At 33.5% G+C, this 20,841-nt stretch overlaps 1 protein-coding gene across 1 annotated transcript in view; it reads left to right on the top strand.

Annotated features, from left to right (window-relative positions):
• Positions 1 to 20,841, top strand: part of LRRIQ1 (leucine rich repeats and IQ motif containing 1) — a 110,197-nt gene that overhangs the window by 75,774 nt on the left and 13,582 nt on the right. The window contains exons 23-25 of the mRNA XM_063323949.1: positions 13,752 to 13,884; positions 15,460 to 15,520; positions 20,245 to 20,365. Of these exons, the coding sequence (XP_063180019.1) occupies positions 13,752 to 13,884; positions 15,460 to 15,520; positions 20,245 to 20,365 (315 nt within the window). The remainder of the gene's footprint in view (positions 1 to 13,751; positions 13,885 to 15,459; positions 15,521 to 20,244; positions 20,366 to 20,841) is intronic.

Here is a 20,841-nt window from a genome sequence, read left to right as displayed (position 1 = left end):
TCAAATATTTTAATAAAAACATACAATCATGCAGTGATAGCTATGTAACTTCTATGCAGTGTTATTTCTCTAATGCACAACTTCCAACTTCATAACTTTACAGTTCAATTCGTACCATATACAACACGGAAACATTTTAGCAGTTGTTTGAAATTCGTGGGTTTATGCTGTTTTGATGTATGCACTGCAGGTATTTTATGTCTTACGTGTATGAAAAAGGTAGAAATACTGAATTTTCCATATATGTAAATATATATATATACGTCTTTTCCTCATACTCCTAAGAAAGGCTGTATACAGAGGTATGATTTTTCAATAAAATTTAATTTACATGACATTCTAGAATAGGTCTTCCTTTGCAGGTTTATTGTCAGGTTAACTAAACCAACATGGTTATAATTTCATTAATTGCTGCATTTGTAGAATCTTGTAAATAACCCAGGTAGTGAGATGCAGAAATCCAAGTAGCCAGACAAAAGAAGAACTTCATTTCACTTTCACAATCATCATTAAACAAGCAGATTATTAATAACTTTATTTTTTTAGTAGTTTTTAAATGTATCGGGCTTACTAAGAAAGTGACTGTGGAAAGTAATTTCCCTAAAGCTCCTGTGTGCTTATTTTATCCTAATATGAAGCAAGCCTAGTAATTTTCCATTCATGAAGAGACCAGGGATATCTCTTTTCAAAGATAGAATTTAACTTTTAAAAAGGGGGAATTTAAGCACTACCATGTATTTCAAAGTTAAATTTACTGAGAATTTGCTTTAGTAGCTGTTGTATATTTTGTAATTGAGAAATTAGTAGTGAATGTAAAAAGAAAGGAAGCTATGTGCTACTTAGGCAGAAAGTTCTGATTTAACCTACCAATGACCTGGCTTTGTTTGTTCAGATGACAGTTCTAAAAGTGTGCAGAGAATATTCCCTTTTAATACAGTTATTTGCCGCGAGCCGTGACCTCACTGCCTGTCAGGGAGCAGGTCTGAATTGGCCCTTTCTCTGATATCGTGACATTGCTTCTGTTGCCTCGATTGTGACCTCTGATTGCATGATACCCCTGAGAGTTCAATTTAATAAGCGTGACTCCTGACTCTTAGCCAGGTCTGCCTTCTTAGGTTTTGTCAGACTCTACTTGTAGTCTGGTCTACATATGCTAAAAGAGGGCATGGGCTGTCATCATACCATGTGAGTTGTGTGCACTGTATTCAAAATTCTCTTTCAAACATCTCTCATTTATTGCAAATGGAAATATTTATAAAAGCTAACTGGGAATAAATTTTAAAAGTTGCTTCTTCAACAGTTATGGCTGCTTGGGATTTTGGGGTTTTATACCTTCATACAAATAGTTACTAATATTTCACTATATTACTAAGCATGCGAGTTATCTGTGCATTGTACAAATTCCTTACTTTTAAATTTATTTCCCCTATGAGTGTGTTGTATATTTCTATGACTTCCCATCAGCAATATGTTTGTTCATTATAGAAATAGTAGGGGCAAATCCCCTTTTTTCATTGTATAATTAATACAGTTGCACAAGGAGACAGTACTGATGAGCACCCAGAGCACTGTGAGATGTATTTATTCAGGAACAGGCAGGTGAAAGCTGAAGAATCTGTTTGGAATCCAGGAGAAGGTGAGTAGAATTAAGACTTTTTAAATATCATTGAAAATCAGATATCTTGGTTTCAGTGACTATTTTACTACATCATTGCATTCTTTTCTCCTGTTTTCCTCCTCTTCTAGCCAGAATCCTGAAGGAGAATCTGTTCAGAGACCTGGCTGCCTTGAGGATGATGATGCTATTCAGACATTTCTCCAGTTTTAGTGTCCCTTGATGCATTCACTGAACCAGAATATGAAGTTCAAAGATTTGAGAGAGTTTCAAGAACCGTGGTACAAGTTACAGACCAGTTTCTATATTTACTTACACACATTTTTTCTGTTTGCATTGCAGATACATATACCTTTTTATAGCCTCTGTATCTCTAACATACTGCTTCTAATAAATGTATTTAGCTTTTCAGAAAAGCAGAAAAATCTTGCTGAATGAAATAATGCTTTTTGCTCACTTTTGTAGTTAAATTAAAAAAAAATCTGTAACTGTTACCATTTAATATTTCTCTATTTCTTCAACTGTTTTACAGAATTCTGTTTGCCTTTTCACTCAGATTACTTTGTGTTAAAATTGTTATATCGTGTATGAAAAGCAAATTATATCTTTCTTATAAAACAAGTTCTCTGATATACAGCAAAAAGCGGGTATTTTCTCATTACATTCAAACTTGGCAATGAAATGGTGTTCATTCTTCCTCATGACAGTGACTGTTACAGTGGAAGTAAAATCTTGGTTTGGCCAGTTAAATCATACTTAATTCATATACCAAAAAAATCATATTTCGTCATATTCAAATTCCCATGTAAATTAATACAATTTTAATAGCCTAATTTACTCTATAAGGTTGTAAAACTCATAAAGCAATTGCCTGTTCCCGTCTTCTGGAATAAATAGTATAAGATGAGCTATTGAAATACCTTAATCTCAAGTGGGAATTTGCTTACCTAATTGGAATTTTTGGGATTTCACTGCTTTTTGGATCAGACCTTAGGGCTCTGTAAATTCCTGTGCTATTTGCAGGAGCTTAGATAACTGGGTGCAAACAGGCAAGTTAAGAATGAATAATTGTTTTACCTGTTGTTAGGCAACAGGTAAAATAAACTATACTTTTAAGTTAATTAGTGATGGCTGTCTTTAAAGCTATTGCAAATATAAACAGAATGCGTGAGGCAAATTCACCTATTCAGAATCATCATGGTATTTAACTTATTCCCTCCTTTTCAAACAAATTTTCAAACAAATACACACATAGAAATATATATGTAGGATAGTGAGTTGGAGAGCTTCAAAGCAAATTTAGCTTTAGTAAAAAGAAACTAAACACACGTGCTCTCAGAATAAAATATTTACAACCAAGCTTAAAGAAGATTCAGTTATGTTCAGTAATTGAACTGGGGTTTTGTTTTGTTTATTTTGTCATTAAAAAAAAGAATTTAAATCAAGTCTAAATAAAATTTTGTAGAAGAACAGGAGGAGTCAAAGCTAATTTATTCCTTTTTCAGCTCTGATTTCTTCATTCGGTGAGGTAAATCATTCAAACCTTCTCTGCATGGATAGAAAAAAATCTGTGCTATTGTAACTATAACTGATCCAAAATCAATTTAATTTAGTCAGTTCAGTTCCCCTGGGGTGAATACTCTCGTATATGTGTTGGTTTCCCTAAAATTATATACTGTGTTTCAATTATTGCATTTTTCATGTGTTTACAAGCTGAAAATTTCAGTCCAATTAGTCAAGAAATGTATAAAAATACTAAGCTTTTAGAGCCATATGAATTAAGCCATAATGAAGAATTAACCTGGGGCAACTTACAGGCAAATTGTGGTTTTGTTTTGCTTTTTTTACCTGTCCTTCTTTACAAAAGGAATTCCCTTTTTTTAACAGATCTATAAGAGACTGGAATTTCATATTGTTTATTTTCTTCCATGATGTTTCAACCAATTTAAGTATAACTTAATAAGAGAATTAGTATTTTATGTCTATATTTATTTATAGTCACTCGTAAGTTTAGTATTTATGGTTATTTTTGAGTTGGATATAAATATATAAGAATTGTACATGCTTGGGGATTAACTCACTTTAGATGTAGAGTCTTAAGAAAAAGAACCATGTCTATCTGAGACTTTTTTTCCATTGAATTCAATGAGCATTAAATCAACCCTTGTTTATACAATGTTTGGCATAATGACAGGCCTGATCTTCAGTGGTACTTCTGGGTTTTACTATAAAGTAAATTAAGCAGCAGCCTTGCACTTAGTCTGTGTAGACTTTCTGTGTATATTTGACAATGTAGAGTAGTTCTGCTGTTATGCATTACTGCACTGACAAAGCTGTGAATTGTTGTCACAGTACCTTCATCAAATACCAACAGGTATTTCAAGTCAGCATCAGAAAGCAAGCCAGAAGAAGTTTCACCCACACAAAATAGAACACTTTTAAATTGAAAAATATATGTATAGATAATAGGTAGAACAGATAACCAATTCATAGGTATTCATAACTGAACTATGTAATGACATTAATAGAATAATTTCATTATTTCACTTTCAGCGTTACTCTGCATTGATAAGTACCAATCACATATGGTACTCCTGTACATCACGTGTATTGATGAACATAAGTTCTTAAAAACAAGTTCATATATTATTCAGATAACTATCTCAAGAGTACACATAATAAAGACTTTTTAATGTACATTTCCAAGCCGTGATACAAAATTACGTATTTTAATTACTTGTTCATAAAAGTTATGAGACAATTATTAATGTAGTAGAAGTCAGCTTTACTAACTTCATGCATCTCCTGAGTAATGTGGTTTTTTTATTATTATTGTTTTTTTAATACTTGGCATATGTGTCTTCTTGTCACATAGTGACCTCAAATTGTTATTTTGAACAAATCCTTTGTTGGGTTTGGATTTTTTGATTCTTTTCTTGTATTTTTAAGTCCTTCACTACAAAAAAACCCTACCTTAATGGCTGTCACACTCAATAAAATTTCTTGTATTTTGTATTTTTTGCCCTTTTGATAGGGGACAACATAGTAGTTAAAGCTCCTGCGCTCTTACAAAATGTTCCTTTGTATTTGTTTTTTAGAGAATTCCTTTGGAAGATCTGATGTCTTAAGTCATTTTGCTCGGTTTATTGAATTTAGAGAAAGGTATTCCTCTGTCTTGGACTCCATACAAAGTGATAATCTTTTCTTGCTTGGAAATGCTGTTTCATTACTGAGCAACTAAACACTCGTGTTGAAGTTCTTGATTGTTTCTGTCAGTTAATCTTAAGAAATGGAATGTACAGAAATAAAATCTATCAAAAGATCCTGTAAAAAATAATTTTTGTTATGTATCTTCTAATTTTCTCCTGAGCAATATCAAATCCATTCCTCTTTTCAGTAGAAAATGTCCATCATTAGGGGGTTTATTAATTCACAAAGATTATGAGAAAAACTAGAGATGGGGTCTCTACTAGGCAGATTTAGGGGATGAGACAGAAATTATGTGAGAGTGTAGCAGTAAGAATAAACAAAATAGGTTCAGTCTACTTCCATATTATGTATTGCTTACATTTACTAGTGGATAACTAAGCATGGAAACATTGGAGGTTAACATTTCAAAATATTTTTTTACTCCTTGATTTCTTTGGTTCTTCAAGGGTCTTGACTATGCAAAGATCTCTGCGTAACTCTTGGCTATACTCCGGATTTACTTCTCAACAGCACTGTTGATGAAATTTTTCCATGCTGGGTGGCTGAAGCAGGTAGTATATAGACAACTGAACATCCTGTTCATAGACTCAGAAAAGAATAAAGTGAAAGTACAGCATAGTACTGCAAGGCTTTTTAAGCACTTTTTGAACTTGTAAAAGCCTGAGTAGGTCTTGAAGAGTGCTGATTGCAGGAAGGAGTAGTTTACATCAGGAACTCATCTTTTTGTGCATGTGGATAGAATATCATCCCTGTAGTTTCTCCATTTTTGTCGAGCTGGGATTTGGTCTTGGATTTTTCCTGTTTTTTAAGAAATAAACAACTTAGTTTTTCAAACGTGAAGCTATTTCATGTTATTTCCCAACCTGTACGTAAAACAAGCCTGCCCTTGGGTGGCTGGGCTGAGAAATCTTAGTCCGTTCTTTCTAGTTGTAATGCAACTTTTATATATTTAACTTTTGGGAACCTGAGGAAGCCGTGTGTGTGCGTATGCGTATTGTGTGGGTGTGTCTCTGTGTGTGTGTCTGTGGGCGTAGGTAGATGCTGAGATACTAAAATTTCCTTTATATATAATCTTCATCCTATCTATTGTCGCTTGTTTTACATTTATTCCTGAATAAAAAACAATATATCTACACTTTCACCACAGCATTAATGCAATACGAAAATTTCTGGCTATCCTAATAGTAATGTTGTTTATTATGCTATCACCACAATATGAGAGTCCGGTATACTGGGGTTGAAGTGTTTGATGTTTGGATGCTTTCAATACTTGCTTAGTACAAACAAAAATACCCAGATCAGCTGATACATTTCAACTGAGCGGAGTCAGTGACTATATAGCGTTTAATGAAAAATTTAGTAAATGCAAAATCATAGACTTAGTCACCAGAGCTTGATAGTTGCATTTCCAAACTTGGAAGGTTTCAAAGAAATTATAATCTTAACATTTCCAAATGTTTGCGCAGTTTGTTCACCTGCTTTTTCTTCTGCTTTTCTATGGCAAAAAATTCACATGGCCTTTATCATTCATTGAGGTTAAAATAAATAACCATAACTATATGTTTAATTCCAACGTTAAATGATGCTGTAAAATTCTGAAGAAATAAACCAATTTTGCTGAATATTTCCTTGATAGGAATGTGTTTGAGCAGTAGTCTACGTAAGTGTAAATGTAATGGTTTAAATGGTAAAAAATTAGCCAGTTTTACCAAATGGCATAGTATTCTTTTGTTTTACGGATTATTTTTTTTAAGGAATAGTTCTTTATTTGGTGGACAAGGGACTCTCATACAATTTATTAGAGAGCGTAGACCTGTATTAAACCAGTGCACTGTTCCTTTATTTTTTTTTCTCCCATCTCTGATTTATTTTTAATTGGCCCAGGCAACGAATTCTTACATTATTATTGTTATTAGGCCTCCACTATTCAATCCCTATATCCTTCCCAAAAAAGGTATTCAAATTCTTATCCCAGGATTCACTGCCCGAATCAGATCAGAACAGTCATAAACTAGCAAAAACTTAAATCAGTATTTGCATCTGTGTCGGCTTCCTGTACACACCTCAAGTGAAATATTTCTTTAGATTTATAGATCAACTCAGAAAGGTGTTGTATGTCTTAGGAAATATCATGATATGAAACTGGGATTGTTATGAAGAAAATTATAGAAGATAAATGAGAAATTGTGTTTAATGTAAATGGAGGAGTACAGAAAGTGGTGACAGCCCATAAAACTTGTGAAAGTTGGATAAATTGGAAGGAACGGTGTTTAATGCTGCGTTGAAGTCAGTGCTAGGAAAGTGGAGCTTGTAAAGCAATTCAAAGGAAAATGTACCATGCTCACAGGAAGAGTAAAAGAAATAAACAATTTAATATAGAGTAGTAGTTTGCAATATGTTTGTGTGATGAGAGGGTTGCAGTGAAAGAGATTCAATAATCAGGAAATACTGGGAGACCTTCATCAACATTATTGTGATATGAATAGAGAGAAATAACATTGAATGAGGTGTCTTAAAAGTACACCATTGAAGGTTAAGTAAGACTTGGATTTGCCTCAATGTGGGGAAAGGAACATATTGAGCATAACCAATGAGCTAGGGAGAAATACCAATTATACTGATAAATAGTCGTGGTGGTGTGTTCTGCAGAGGCAGGAACAAGTAGCAAAATAGAAAAGAATGTGTGGGAAGGCCCAAGTATGAAATCCTGTTTTCCTTGAATTCAGAAGCTGAAATTTGTACAGTTTCAGTGGTTTAGGAATCTCAATGAAAGGGTTCAGCTTTTACATAATCTAATAATAAGACATCAAAGAGATAACGCAGAAAGCACAGGCTGAAATGTGGCAACCACTGAAGCAGGATGAACTAAGTTGGTGAAGCTTTATTACTGGTGTTAATCACCCAGAAACAGAGCACAGTGTAAAAGACAGCAAAAAATAGAAATGAAAACAGGGAGAAAAAGGACAGCCAAAATAAAGACTATGGTCTTAACTGAGAGTGTGGTGAATACCTGGGTTCAGTGCAGGAAGAATGAGTGTGAGGGTGAGGTCAAGAACAGTCATGTGGTAAAAAGGAGATGATTACAATAGCAGATGAAGAGATTAGGGAAGAGAAGGAGTTTTGCAGATGGAATTGTAATATAGTAGACCTTATTTATAGTCTGAAAAAAATCTGGTAAAAAGAGAAAAAGGGCACAAGTTTTAGAAAAAAATTCAATTTTTTTTTTCACAAGTTGCTTTTATAATTTTTTGAAAGATGTGCTCTTGTGTGTTGATCAACACTCCCATGTTCAGAAGTCCTTGTGATGTAATTGATAATGCGTTTTAAAGCATCAAGAAATTTTGCACGTCATAAACCTGATGTGGTTTTCTTCTGAAAAAGTTCTGTTTCATCTTTTATTTAGCTGTGAATTCACTCAGACATTGCTATCAATACTTTTATTTCATTCATTCTGGTCCTAGAGGTGGAAGTTGATTTAGTCAAAAGTTACTCAGGTGAAAAAGTAACATCTAAAATTAACTAAATCTGTACAGTACAGCTATGTCACAAACAAGTTTCTGTGTTTTTAAGGTAGAAATGTACGTGTCACTATCTGTAAATTCCAGACGTGAGTTGTAGATAAACAAATATTATCTGGAGATACTATAACTGTAAGTGAAAAGAACTCTTTATCAATTACTGCCACGTGATACTACCCACTGTCAGGAAGTCTTACATATTGCTAATATAAATGTATTCACTGGATACCTGTAAGCATGCTAAAGATGACTCCAAATACCATTCTTTTTCGAAAACTAGTATTTTGGGCATGTAGTGATTGCTACGTAATGCTTAGGTATATTTAGTGACTTGTGACAAAGTAGACTTCTGACAAACGTGTGACGCTTTTTGTGGAAAAAAAGAAATTCCTTTCATTTCTCTTACATTCTGCTGTAAAATTCTGTATGGTTTTGTGGGCAGAGGTGGGGAGATTGTTGTGGTGGTTTTATTACTGTTATTTTCCTGTCTGTTTCCAAATTCTCCAGTTTCTTCTCTTGGTAGCAATTTTATTGCTCGTGTTGTTTTTACTTTCTGTTCTGAGTGTATTATACAGATTGTGACAGATATAAAGCCATTTTGGTTGTTGACTCAAATATGGAGAAAATGAGATAATAAGTTGGATTTTAGGATTGGGATTTCAAGATTATTTATTAATGTGTATTATAGCATAACTTTATAGAAGACAGGAGAAATTATAAAAACCCTCACAGTGTATATGTAATTTTAATTTTCATTCAGAATAATATTTTTATAGAGTTTGTACATGCATACACAGACTCATATGCACACACCCTCATAATATATATTGCTGATAACTAATGTATATGAGAATACTGGCAGATAAGAAAAATTTCAATGTATTAATAGCATAGACATTAATTTTATATCCAAGCTCAGCTACTTAATTCCTATATTAAGAGCACCATTTCCAGAATACATATTGAGAAAATTAACTCTGGTCACAGATTTTTTATATTAAGGAAGGAAAACTTAGAATGCTGAAGAAATTCCAAGCCCTTCTTTCACATTCTAGGTCTTAGTTTTCTTAGTCTCTTACTTTATTTGAATTGTACTCTGTATGAAGCAAGTTTTAAAGTGAATTAAATCACCCTCTAAACACAAAATTTAACTGTAGAACTTTGGATACAGTGCAGACTTCTCCACATATTTCTCTGTTTCAAGAAACATATGACATATTAAAGTTAGACCTTTCATTTTCCCATCTTCCACAAAAATCACTGTGTTGAATCAGGTACCTCATCGTCTTCTTGCGCATAAATTGAAAAAGAGTTGAGTGGGTAACTGGGATTTACAACAATCAGGATCAGTGTTTCCTGGGCATAGAGTCTGAAAACTAAAATGCAGAATCTGAAAGATCACCCTGAATGTAGACATTGTGTAACCATCTTCCTTCCTTTTGTTTACTGGTTTGCTGTTAAGGTCACTTGCCCTAGCACTGGAGAACTTGTGTATGAGGTACTCCTTAGGCACTGGGAAACATAGGTTCCATGTACTCCATAGCCTCGTGAGATTTGAACCTCAGGCTTCCGCATGCCAAACTATTCCCTTTGGTTATGTTTCAGTCCTCTTTTTAAAGCTGACTGCTACAGCTGAGCGCACAAGATGCATCAATCTTGCAGAAAAACCTAATGGGAGGAAAATTGACTATCTAGAACTTAGGGCACTTCACCAGAAGTAGTTCACAGATTCTTAGCCCTTCTCCTTTAACTCACTTAATGGATTATCCAGAGACAGTCTATTTTAAAGTACATAAATAGCATCTATGTTTTAAACTGAACATGAGTCATGCTTTCTCAGAGCATACCCAGCAAACAAATCTGACAGATGGAGGATGACATTTTTCTGGATCCCAAAGTTCAGATTCTTATGGGTTTGCATGTTGATTTGGGGACCTAGAAAAGAATTTGTTATATTCCTGTAACGTTCACTTCCAAGGACATTTCAGGTGCCCAGGCTCTTCTGAATAAGTTCTCACCACTTAGATGCCCAAATTCTGTAGGAAAATAGCAGCGAAAACTGCATTAGATCTGGCCTAAGTGCACAATGTGTGTGGAAGATTAATTGGCAACACCTAAAAATCATTACTGTATTAATGCCAAATGTAAGACTATACCAATCTTAAATTATTAACGTGTGTGTCACGTAAAAAAAAAAAAAGTCAAAATGATTGAAAGCTTAGAAGTGATAATCTAATGATAGTATGGTACTTTAAATACCTCTGAGATTAATTTGGTTTCTGACGGAGTTGTGCCTTCTTTGATGTATTCCTTTTTTCTTGGGTTTAACAATTATAGGTCTGATCCATTTCAAAGATGCAGAATGCTTACAGCTCTCTGGTACTTCTGTGGAATTTGTGAGTGTTAGTACTTCTACAAAATCAGGTCCAGGTTTTTAAAAAACCCAGAGCCCTAATTTAAGAAAACTATCAAGCAAATGCATGTTAATGATACTGATACACCAGATCCTCAAACACATGATGTTCATAAGTGGAACAGAAAAGTGATAATGCTTTATTTTAATTCATAACATAGTATTTTTTCATAAGAATTTAAAAGAGAGGTGTTACTATTAAAAAGTAAGAATATTGGAGGTGTTCCAAGTAAGAAAATAGAATACGGTTTTCTTCAGCATTATGACAGAAATTATTGAACAGTGTCTGTCCCCTTTGAGAAAAAAAGCTGCTATTAACACTAATATGGAACAAGAATACTCTGTTTAATAGCATATATAATTTTGAGAAAAAAAAGCCCTATTGTGTGCACTTTTATTTTGGTCACTTTCTTGTTTCAATAATGTTTCAATAATTAACATGCAAAAAAAAAACAAACCCAAAGAAATTAAAAATAAAATAAAATTTTATAAATAAAACCAATTGTGTTTCAAATATAATTCAGTCAAAAATTCAAACTGCAACTAAGGCAAATTGTTAACAATCATTTTGGAAAAATAACTTGACAAGTTAAAAGTATTCATTTTTTTTTAAGTTTTATCATAGCTTATTGTATGTGCATCTTCTTTTGACCATCACTGACACAGACTCAGACATGAACTTCTAATACTGGTTTTAAATCCCTACATTGATTTCCCTTTTAATGGAGGAAAAGATAACAAACTTTTTAGTAAATGCATAAATAATACTGATCCTTTTAATAGGAAGAAGTAATTCTTCTTAGAAAGATGGTAATACTGGACTGGTAATACTTAATTCTGTAAATACAGATAAGAAAAAACTTTAAGGAAATTTCCTGGGGAATTATTCCTCACTGGAGAACATATGCAGAAGGTTCTTACAAAGTCATTCAGAATGTTTCTTACTCCTGTTATAAATTAACATCTTCTTCATCTGAAGATATATAAGGGTACTGGTGTAGTTGCAGACTTGGAACCTATAAATTTTCAAAATATAAAGGTCAGAAAACTGTACTGCTGAACCAGGAATAGGGGAAGGCAATATCATAAGCATAGAAAAGAAGAAATGGCACTCACTTTAATCAAGGAAAGTGATGAACTCTCTAATTAGGATTCTATATTTTATTGTTCAGCACTGATTAAGCAGTTCACTGGTTGACCTTTTTAGTCAGCCCCCACCACCTCATTTGGGTAAATACAGTGACTGTCCATCCAAGCTTTTTCTTTTGTGTCTTCCTAAGGAGGTAAATGAGAGTTGTTTAAATCAACTGAGGATAAATTTTTCTGCCTAAGTTGTAGTCTGTGAGTCACTAGTAAGACATATATGACTTCATATTCTGGGCTAGGACTGAGCCTAATTTTAATAGGCTAATTATGGGTGTGGCAATTGAGCATGTTCTGCCGAAGGAATGGATTTGGTTTGAATAGAGATTCTCTATGCCAAGATAAATGGAGAGCACAACAAAAAGACATTTAGATTTCAAGCTATGAAATAAGAAGATATGATACATGATATTCCCTTAGAGCTGAAAGGTGAAATCAGTGAGCTCACTGCAAAGCCAGGTAAAATGCAAGTAAGGAACTACATTTTGCAGCTTATGCAAAGTAAATGATAATTTTTACAGAAGGATAAGTTTAAAAATATACTACAGGTAATGTAGCAAGTCTCTTAAAAGGTGAGTTGATGAACAGCCTGTAACTTCAGTTTATGTTGTCAAAACATGAATGAAAACTAAGGCTTAAAATAAGGAGTATGAGGAAACCTTTCACCTCAATGGCAGTTCTGACATCCTCCCCCCTCCTTTACAGTTATTGATAGTTAAATATTGCCATAGTGGGCAAATGGACTTGATACAAAGTGAGATGACTTGCGTTTGTTGCTGGTTCAAGTGCAAAACCTGCAATTTACTAAGCAACTTCTAGTAACTGCTGAATTCACCTATCACCGAAAGGAAAAAAATCTTTGAAAGGAAAAAAGGAATAATCACCAAGAGGGAGGATAACTCTCTGTCATCTGAAATGACATTAAAGAAAAAAAAAAACTTTTGTACAAAAAAAAAAAAAGGTTTCTGATGTCTCATAAAAGTCCCGAGTTGAAGGTGCCAAAAGACAAAAAGACATAACCTAGAAAGTTGACGTATAAGGACAGAAAATAAGAAGATACTCTAATACAGGAATGTACCCATGCAACAATGATGCTTTCTCTGCAGATTCTTCCAATTCTGCCATCCTCTTCCTTATGCTTCAAAATATATCTGGTATTCACCAGACCGGTCCCAAAAACTGAAGGATCTCCAGAATTGTACAGCTTTTTTTTCATAATGTTGCTATTTTATTCTCTGTTGTTGGGTGTCTCTTGTGATCCAAAAGTATGTAGTAATTTGTGAAAAAATAATTTAATTTATGTATACAATTACTTTGAAATCCAATATCAGAAAGTGCCATTAAAGTGTCTTAATAAATCATATCAGTAAAAGATATAGCAGAGGAATAAGATTGCCATGTGTCCACTCTTGTATATGATGGTGATTTTTTTTACCTCTTAGATTGGTAAATAGAATTATAAATATACATAAATGTATATTTCTAAGCATAGAGGTAGCACAGTAAGCAACATTCGCAGATGCTATGACAAGCAATTTATGTATAATATGTATTTCCATATATATTTCAGAAGAAAGGAGAATCTTATTTCCTGATAAAAATAAATGTATTCAGAAGGCCAATATTTAATCCCAAAAGATAAAATAAACCATAACATTCAAAATTAAATTGAAAGTATTTCTTAAATATATCTGAAGAGATTCAAGTTAGTTGGACTCTGCAAGAAAAGGAAGTAATTGCTTTTTTTCTTTTGTAAAAGGCAATATACTCAAAGTTTTTCTGGGGAAACTTAAAAAAAAAATTATATTTTAAAATAATAATGAAAGACAGGAGTATCTTTTTTCCTCTCCAGGTAAAAAAGAAGAATTTTCTCAGCTGGATACTACTTTTGATGAGAAATTACAAAGGAGAAAAGACTCTAAATACCAATGGCTTCATACACATCTTTTGGATTATGAAGCAGCCAGTTCCAAAAATATGAAGTGGTGAGGTCATTGCCTTTAAATTAGATTTCTTTTTATTTTAAATTTATCTTGTAAAGTGAAACCTACGTTAATAGTTCTAAAACAAACATGATTTTGTAGCTAGCAGACAATACACCGTATTTCCGGATACCAAGCATGGTACCTTTTAGAATTGGTTTAGTAGTCATTGTACAGATACTTCTTCCACAGTGATAATGAAATGATACACAGTGCAGAACCTTATGGTAACTATCTACATACCTTTATGTATGTGTTTTTTATAATGCAGTGTGTTTTATATTGTAAAGAGTATAGAAAAAAGCGCTTATTCATCATATATTGTATAATTTTATTGGTATATATTATGGTTTTATGTAATTAAATTAACTGTAACATTACCTATATTGCTAGATTTGATTAAGGAAGTAAACCCCCCACTTTTTAACTAGGTAGTATGTATTTATATTTTGTCTTCAAAACATAAACCCAACTTTTACTTCTTCACAGTATACTTTAGTACAATGTTGTAAACCTGTTCCTTCTATACTTAATTTTGGTTGTTAAACAGGTAAAATATCAATACAGTTAAAGAAAAGGTTAATCTCATTCCCTAAATTGACATGAAGACATAGTAAGTATATTTTGGTCATAAATTCAATACAAACCATTGATATGTTAGTGAAGTCATTAGTAGACACAATGCCAAGCACCTCTAATAAAACCAAACAAGGTGTCAGTGGGCAAGCAATGGATTTAGTGTAAGCATTTTAACTTTATTTTCATTAAAAATGTATTTAATTTGTAATGAAATGGAGTGCATATTGTTATGTTTTGTGTGGAAAAATATTCCACGTTTCTAAATTGTATCAATGACTGTAGGAAGTATACGCAGTACGTATTCCTTAGTCATGCTCCATAATAGTGAAACACTCCCAAGCGTTTGTTTAAGATAACTGTCATGACTTTTAATTTGAACGAAAACACTGGAACAGAACATGTAATGGTGTTTGAAAGTAAGATGACATGGAAATTTGTAAAAGAATTTTTTTAAATGTTATTATGTTACCTCTGCAGGTGTGTGCTATGCACTAGTACTTGTGATGACATTTTTTAAGATTATGATACCATTTTTGAATGTGGCTAGAGTCTCACTGATCTCCATTCAAACATAACTGGTAGACTGTGTAGAACAGCTGATACATTTATGTAACTGAGAACAATTTTATTCCTATGTAGAGCAATGTAACAACTGATTTGGCTATAATTTATATCAGTACATGCAAAAATTCATGCATGGTTGCATTTATTGACATTTATATTTTTAAATTAGTATTCTATCATAGGAATAAACAATATTAGTTGTTAATAATTTATTGATTTTAGTGTTAAGTACAAATAGTTTAATATTAATTACTCTGATACTTTAACATTATCAATTAATATTAATTACTCCAAGACATCTTGACCATGGAATTATTTAAAATAGTATCATTTCTACTTAAGCAGGAGTGCTTCCAGGAAAAGATTCTGTCCAGATATTTTAGTGAACCCAGTACAGTGGGATTTATTGAAATTTCTGTTCTACATTTTTCTCAGCTGTCGTTTTTTGCCTGAGTTAGATCCCGCCATACGTGACAGTAGACGAGTACAACTTGTGGTAAGAACTTGTTTCCTTGTGGGATTTTGCAGAATTTAGCTATGCCTTGATGGTGTTTTCAAATGCATACTTGGTGTAAAAACAACCAGGATAATTTTTTTGCTTGAATATAATTCTTTAACGTTGTCCCTATTTGGCAATCAAGTCGCCCATTGATGGAGATCAGAAGAAGATGTTTGAGCACAAGAAGCCATGTGTGTACATGGGGTTCTAGTTTCATAATCGGATACTGGTTTTGTTTTTTAAGACATCAAATGCTACTGTGTGTTTTTTAAAGCTTCTAAATCAACCTTTTCAAAAATGTTTAAAAAAATTAAATATGGTTCAGCACTAATTACATTATTGACTGAAAACATGTATTCTCATAAATCAGACAAGTTTAAATGTTCTTATATTCTGTAAGTCACACACCTGAATCTTTCTAGTATGCCCACAGTGTCATTTATTAAAAGACAGTAAATTGGACTAGCATAGTCCATTATTAAAAACAGTGTATAAAATCAGATTTATCTCTACGATTTCTTTTCTATAGGTTTTGCATCATAAAATGCCCCCTACTCTTTTCAAGATTCTTTCTCTTCTTTGCAGCATTTAAAAAAAAATATGTATTTTCTGAAATGGGTAGTTCTTTAGGTTGGCAGGAGGGGGAATATGAGCAATTTAAAAACCTGAAGATTTACAAATTGAAAAGACTCAGTGTCAGAGATGATACCCAAAAGTTCCTTTGATAGCGAGCAATATTATGATGCCTACAGGCCAATTTATACTATATATACACCTATATACACACAGATACACACCTTGTTGATATAATTTTGTGGGGGTAAAAAAATGGGACACAAACTTACAAACTATACGGAATTAGCGTCTTATATTCATATACATAATGTAAAATGTTTCCAAGTTAGATGATGTGTCATATGCCTCATTCTGTACTCTGAGCAATCTTGGCCCTTTCTAACCTCTGTCTTCCTTAGCTTCGCCACCTATGCAATATGCATGTTTTGGAACGCTTCCATAAACTTCTAAAATTCACTGTTGAAAAAATGCTTTAAAGACTTAGATTTTGCTATTACTATTTTCTTTAAATCAGATTTTGTGTCCAATTTTGGTGGCTGAAATCATGAACCAGGCGACCGCTGTGATGGGGTTTGGTTGTAGTTATTTGTTAGGTAAAGTCTGGAACAGTAATTGCTCTAATCATAATCTAATAATGTTATCTAAATTGCACGTTATGTAATTATCGGTAAGCACATGTGCGCATAGGTAGATTGTATCTTATTTACAGTAAGCAGTTGTGTCCACAAAATACTGCTGCAATCCCACAACAGCATTATGTGGTATGCCCACATAACTGGCAATGTTACGGGATTGTCACAGCCTGTGCCACATAATTACATAGCTGTTCCACATGAATGAAATACAGTGAAAAATGCAACAGGAGGTCAAAAAATAGAAAAAGGAATAAAATGTATCTCTAATGCAGAAAGCATTACTATACAGGCAATGAAATAATGATGTGGTTTGTACATGTAGACAGCTGGAGAATTATGGTTTTAAAATTTATATGGGTTCTCTTAACATTTATAGGTTGAAATGTGAAATGTGAACATACTCCTAATGCTTTTGCACAGTAGCTCAGTTAAAAGCTATGAAATCATGACAAAAATGAAGTTAACACTTAGCTGCAATCATTATCAAAAAGTAGGAAAAGTTCTGTTAAACTGAAAGAAAGAGGAAAATACGCATTTTTTTTTTTTTTTTTAAAAGAAATGTATTTAGATGAGGAAAGCATTCCTGGGCATTTCCAGTAGTTTATTCATATGTCATATGCTCGATCATAAAGTTTGCTGGTGTGTAATAGGATGCCTAACTGGTATATGTTAGATAAGCCTGCATTCTGAAGGTACTAGATTAATGTAATTTTTGAACTGGTATTTGTGCACATTCCAAGAATTTAAGACATTCTTTCTTATGGAAACAAAATGGTATTTCAATGGTTGCATATTAACAATAAAGTCTTAGCCCTTCTCATTGGGGAATAAACCTTATTATGTTAATCTTGATCATTTTGATGGTTTTGCTTACTACTACTACTATATAAGTGCTTAGGAAGGCACGCTGACTCACAGTTTAAACTGGGCACTTGAAATGAATATGATTTTGCTGAATGTCAAGGAGGAGAGACTTCCTGATTCATCTTTGTGTGTCATTTAAGTTACTCATACAGTTAACCACTTGACTGTTAATCAGTATCTCCAAATCATTAAGATATAACTTGAATTTAAAAGCAATTTTTACCTCAGAAGATTACACAATATCTCGATAATTTAACATAGGAAAAGACAAATATTCAGATGCAGAGCTGTATTCAAGGCAAAGATTCCTCCTCATTGAAATAAATTTCCAATTAACTAGGAAAAAAAAAAGGTTTGTAGTAATAAAGCTAAGGGCAAAAAGTCTGAAGAGTTAAATATGGTGATCACTACAGATGGAAGTCCAATACTGCACTCTGTGAGAAAGTGTACCAGTATCTTAAATTTATTCCAAATTTTTGGCTCTAAGCTATAAATGTAAAAGGGAAGGTTTTAATTAACTTCAGAGGACTTTCAATCAGGTTCTTTACGAATCTGAAATTAAGTTTGCTCCAGTGATTAATACAACCTTAAATATTACTCTGACTGTAATTGGGTGAAAACACTTATCTTTATTTGAAAGATTGTTGAATATTGTTGTCTACAAGATGATGAAGCCTCAGGTTCTATGATGATAGGGAATGGATAATAATTCCATGGAGAGGTTAGTTGTTTGAAATATTGTGCCCTCCTGGGTCTTTGGGAATTGGGACATTTGAAAACTTCTGCTGTGTGTTGAAACAGATTAGATGGAAATAATGATCAGTCCCATTGGTCTGAATCTCTCTGAGCATCACAAAGATTGCATTATTTCTACTAAGGAAAGACTTTCTATTTAAAGATTTTGAACATACGGAGCCCTCACAAGCTTAAAGCAACTGTAAATGTTAAGGCAAAAAATATAAAGAGTTGGCAGGATAAAACTGTTGCTCTTTTCAAAGTTTCTTCACACTTCTATGGAAAAGAAAATAAAATATTGATGTTAACAGCAATAATGCAGCCTGCTACCTGTGCAAAGCAAAACTTTAAAATCATGGTCATTAAATATATAAAAGGCATGCATCAGAAAACAAGGGATAAACTTTCTGTGCCGACGCAAAGGGGACACAGTCACTAAGGAAGAGCATAAAATCTCTGTAGCTTTGGAGTTTTTGGTTTGAAAATGCATGAACTTTTTCATGAATTTTACATTAAACAGTGACTGGGTAAGGACAAAGAAATGAAACAGGTCTCCATTTCATCTGAGTTCTCTGAGTTAGACTGGACTACAAAGCCTGTCTGCATTGGGGCAATGCTGCTCTTGGTACAGTGAGCTGGTTTGAACAGGAAGTCTGGAGATCGTCTCTTCCAGAATAGCCTACAACTTTATAGTAACGGCATTTTCCTGAGAAAAAGGGAGCTGCAGGCTTCAACCCCTCAAGGAAGGAATTGAGACCCAGTCTCTCAATTCCTGATCGAGCGGTCTAACTACTACAATATTATGCAAAAGTTTGGTGACATTACCACTAGCATAGTCTTTCCTTTTTTGTTGTTTGAAAAATGGACAACCGCTCAGTTAGACACCTAGCTTCTGAAAGGATTTGGGGTTTTTCAGCTCAGATAGAGGAATGACTTAATCTGTCTCCTGGACTCCGCTTCTGAAGGTCCAGAGGCTCAAAAATTTATGTCCTTATCTTCAATACTTCCATCTGATGGGCTCTGCACTGGGGATTTGGTACATGGCCCTTCTGCACTGTCTGATTTTTCCCCGTCATTGTTACTGGCCCTCGGTATCTAGTCAGCGGTATTGTTAGATGGCTGCTTTTGATGTTGAATAGCTTTTCATTTCAGGAGAAGGGAGTTCTTGTTGAGTAAACGTGAAGTAATTTCTGCAAAACTAACAATTGAGCATTTACAGTGTGTGATGTCTTCCAGGTCAGTATTTTTAACCTTTGCCCACATGTTCCCAAAACAAGGACCCGTTGCAAAAATGAAATACGATTTTCATTTCTATTTTGCCATATTTACGTGCAGGTAACATGCCTCATGCCAAAATGTACTACCACTGAATGTTAGAAGTTTATAATTAAGATAATATTCTAACCTAAAGTATAATTAAAATGCTGTCTGGTGGTTATGGTTAATTAGAAAAAACCTAAAAGATTAAATTACTTACTGGGCCCTTGTCTGATTGAACTGATATGTGTCCTGGATAAAACATAAATATTGCAGAAAATAATCCAATATGACATCTCTGACATTCAACTATAACTTAAATTATAGACTGGTCAGTAAATGATCTTAAGCTGTTTAAGGTTTCATCAGCCATCTGCAAGATTGATTTTCTTCAAAATTACTGTACTAAAATGTTTTCTTTTGTTGTTGCGCTGACTCAGATCACAAACCACAATTTTAAGATCGGCTCTTATTTACAAAAATGCTTTGACATAGTGCATTTGTTCAGCCTAGGCAACAATAAAGGATTGTGGTATCATTTTGAAGAAGGTTGTTTGACAGACCCTGTTTGTTTATTTGGGGTAATGTGAGCTGCATTCAGAAAATGTTATATTTTGTTTCATGATTGTGTACATTCTCTCCCACTGCTTCCAGGCAAGCTCTGTAAGCAGAGAAGACACGGATTTAGACCTTGTTTCCATGGCCAGTGGAAGTGCTTTGACTGAGAACAGAGAAAAAAATAAGCAGCCACACAGACACTCAGCAAGATCTTCAAGTAAGTTATGGGTTTTTTCAATATCAGTTTTAAAGATCACTTTAAAATGCTAGGTGGAACTGAGCATGCTTGGAATCCCTAATAACACATACTACTTATCTTTTTGTTTCTTTCTTACCTTAAACCTTTTCATAGGCTTTCTACAGTTCTGTTAGAAAGTGCATCATTAATATCAATAGACTTTCCTTTTGTGATTTTAACCCAGGGAAAGTTCCCTTAGGCGTATGCTAGGTCTTCTGATGATCGAGTTCTTAAAAGATTTTCTTTTTCTTTCCTCTAAATTGTAAAACAGAGTGTCTTTTTTGATGTTCTCCTCTTTTGTTTTCCAAAAGAAGTTTGTAAAATATATGTTTTGTTAACTGAATACCAGAACACATATCCTTGTCAAGCGACAGATTTCTGTCACGTTGATTACCAATTATGCTGTAGTATATGCATCCTAATGAACTTAGTATAGCTCAATGGCAGAGGATATT

Source organism: Chroicocephalus ridibundus, chromosome 1, assembly GCF_963924245.1.
Source record: "Chroicocephalus ridibundus chromosome 1, bChrRid1.1, whole genome shotgun sequence".
Taxonomy (NCBI): Eukaryota; Metazoa; Chordata; class Aves; order Charadriiformes; family Laridae; genus Chroicocephalus; species Chroicocephalus ridibundus.
The sequence above is the reverse complement of the archived record's forward strand: the minus strand, read 5'-3'. Positions and strand labels throughout refer to the sequence as shown.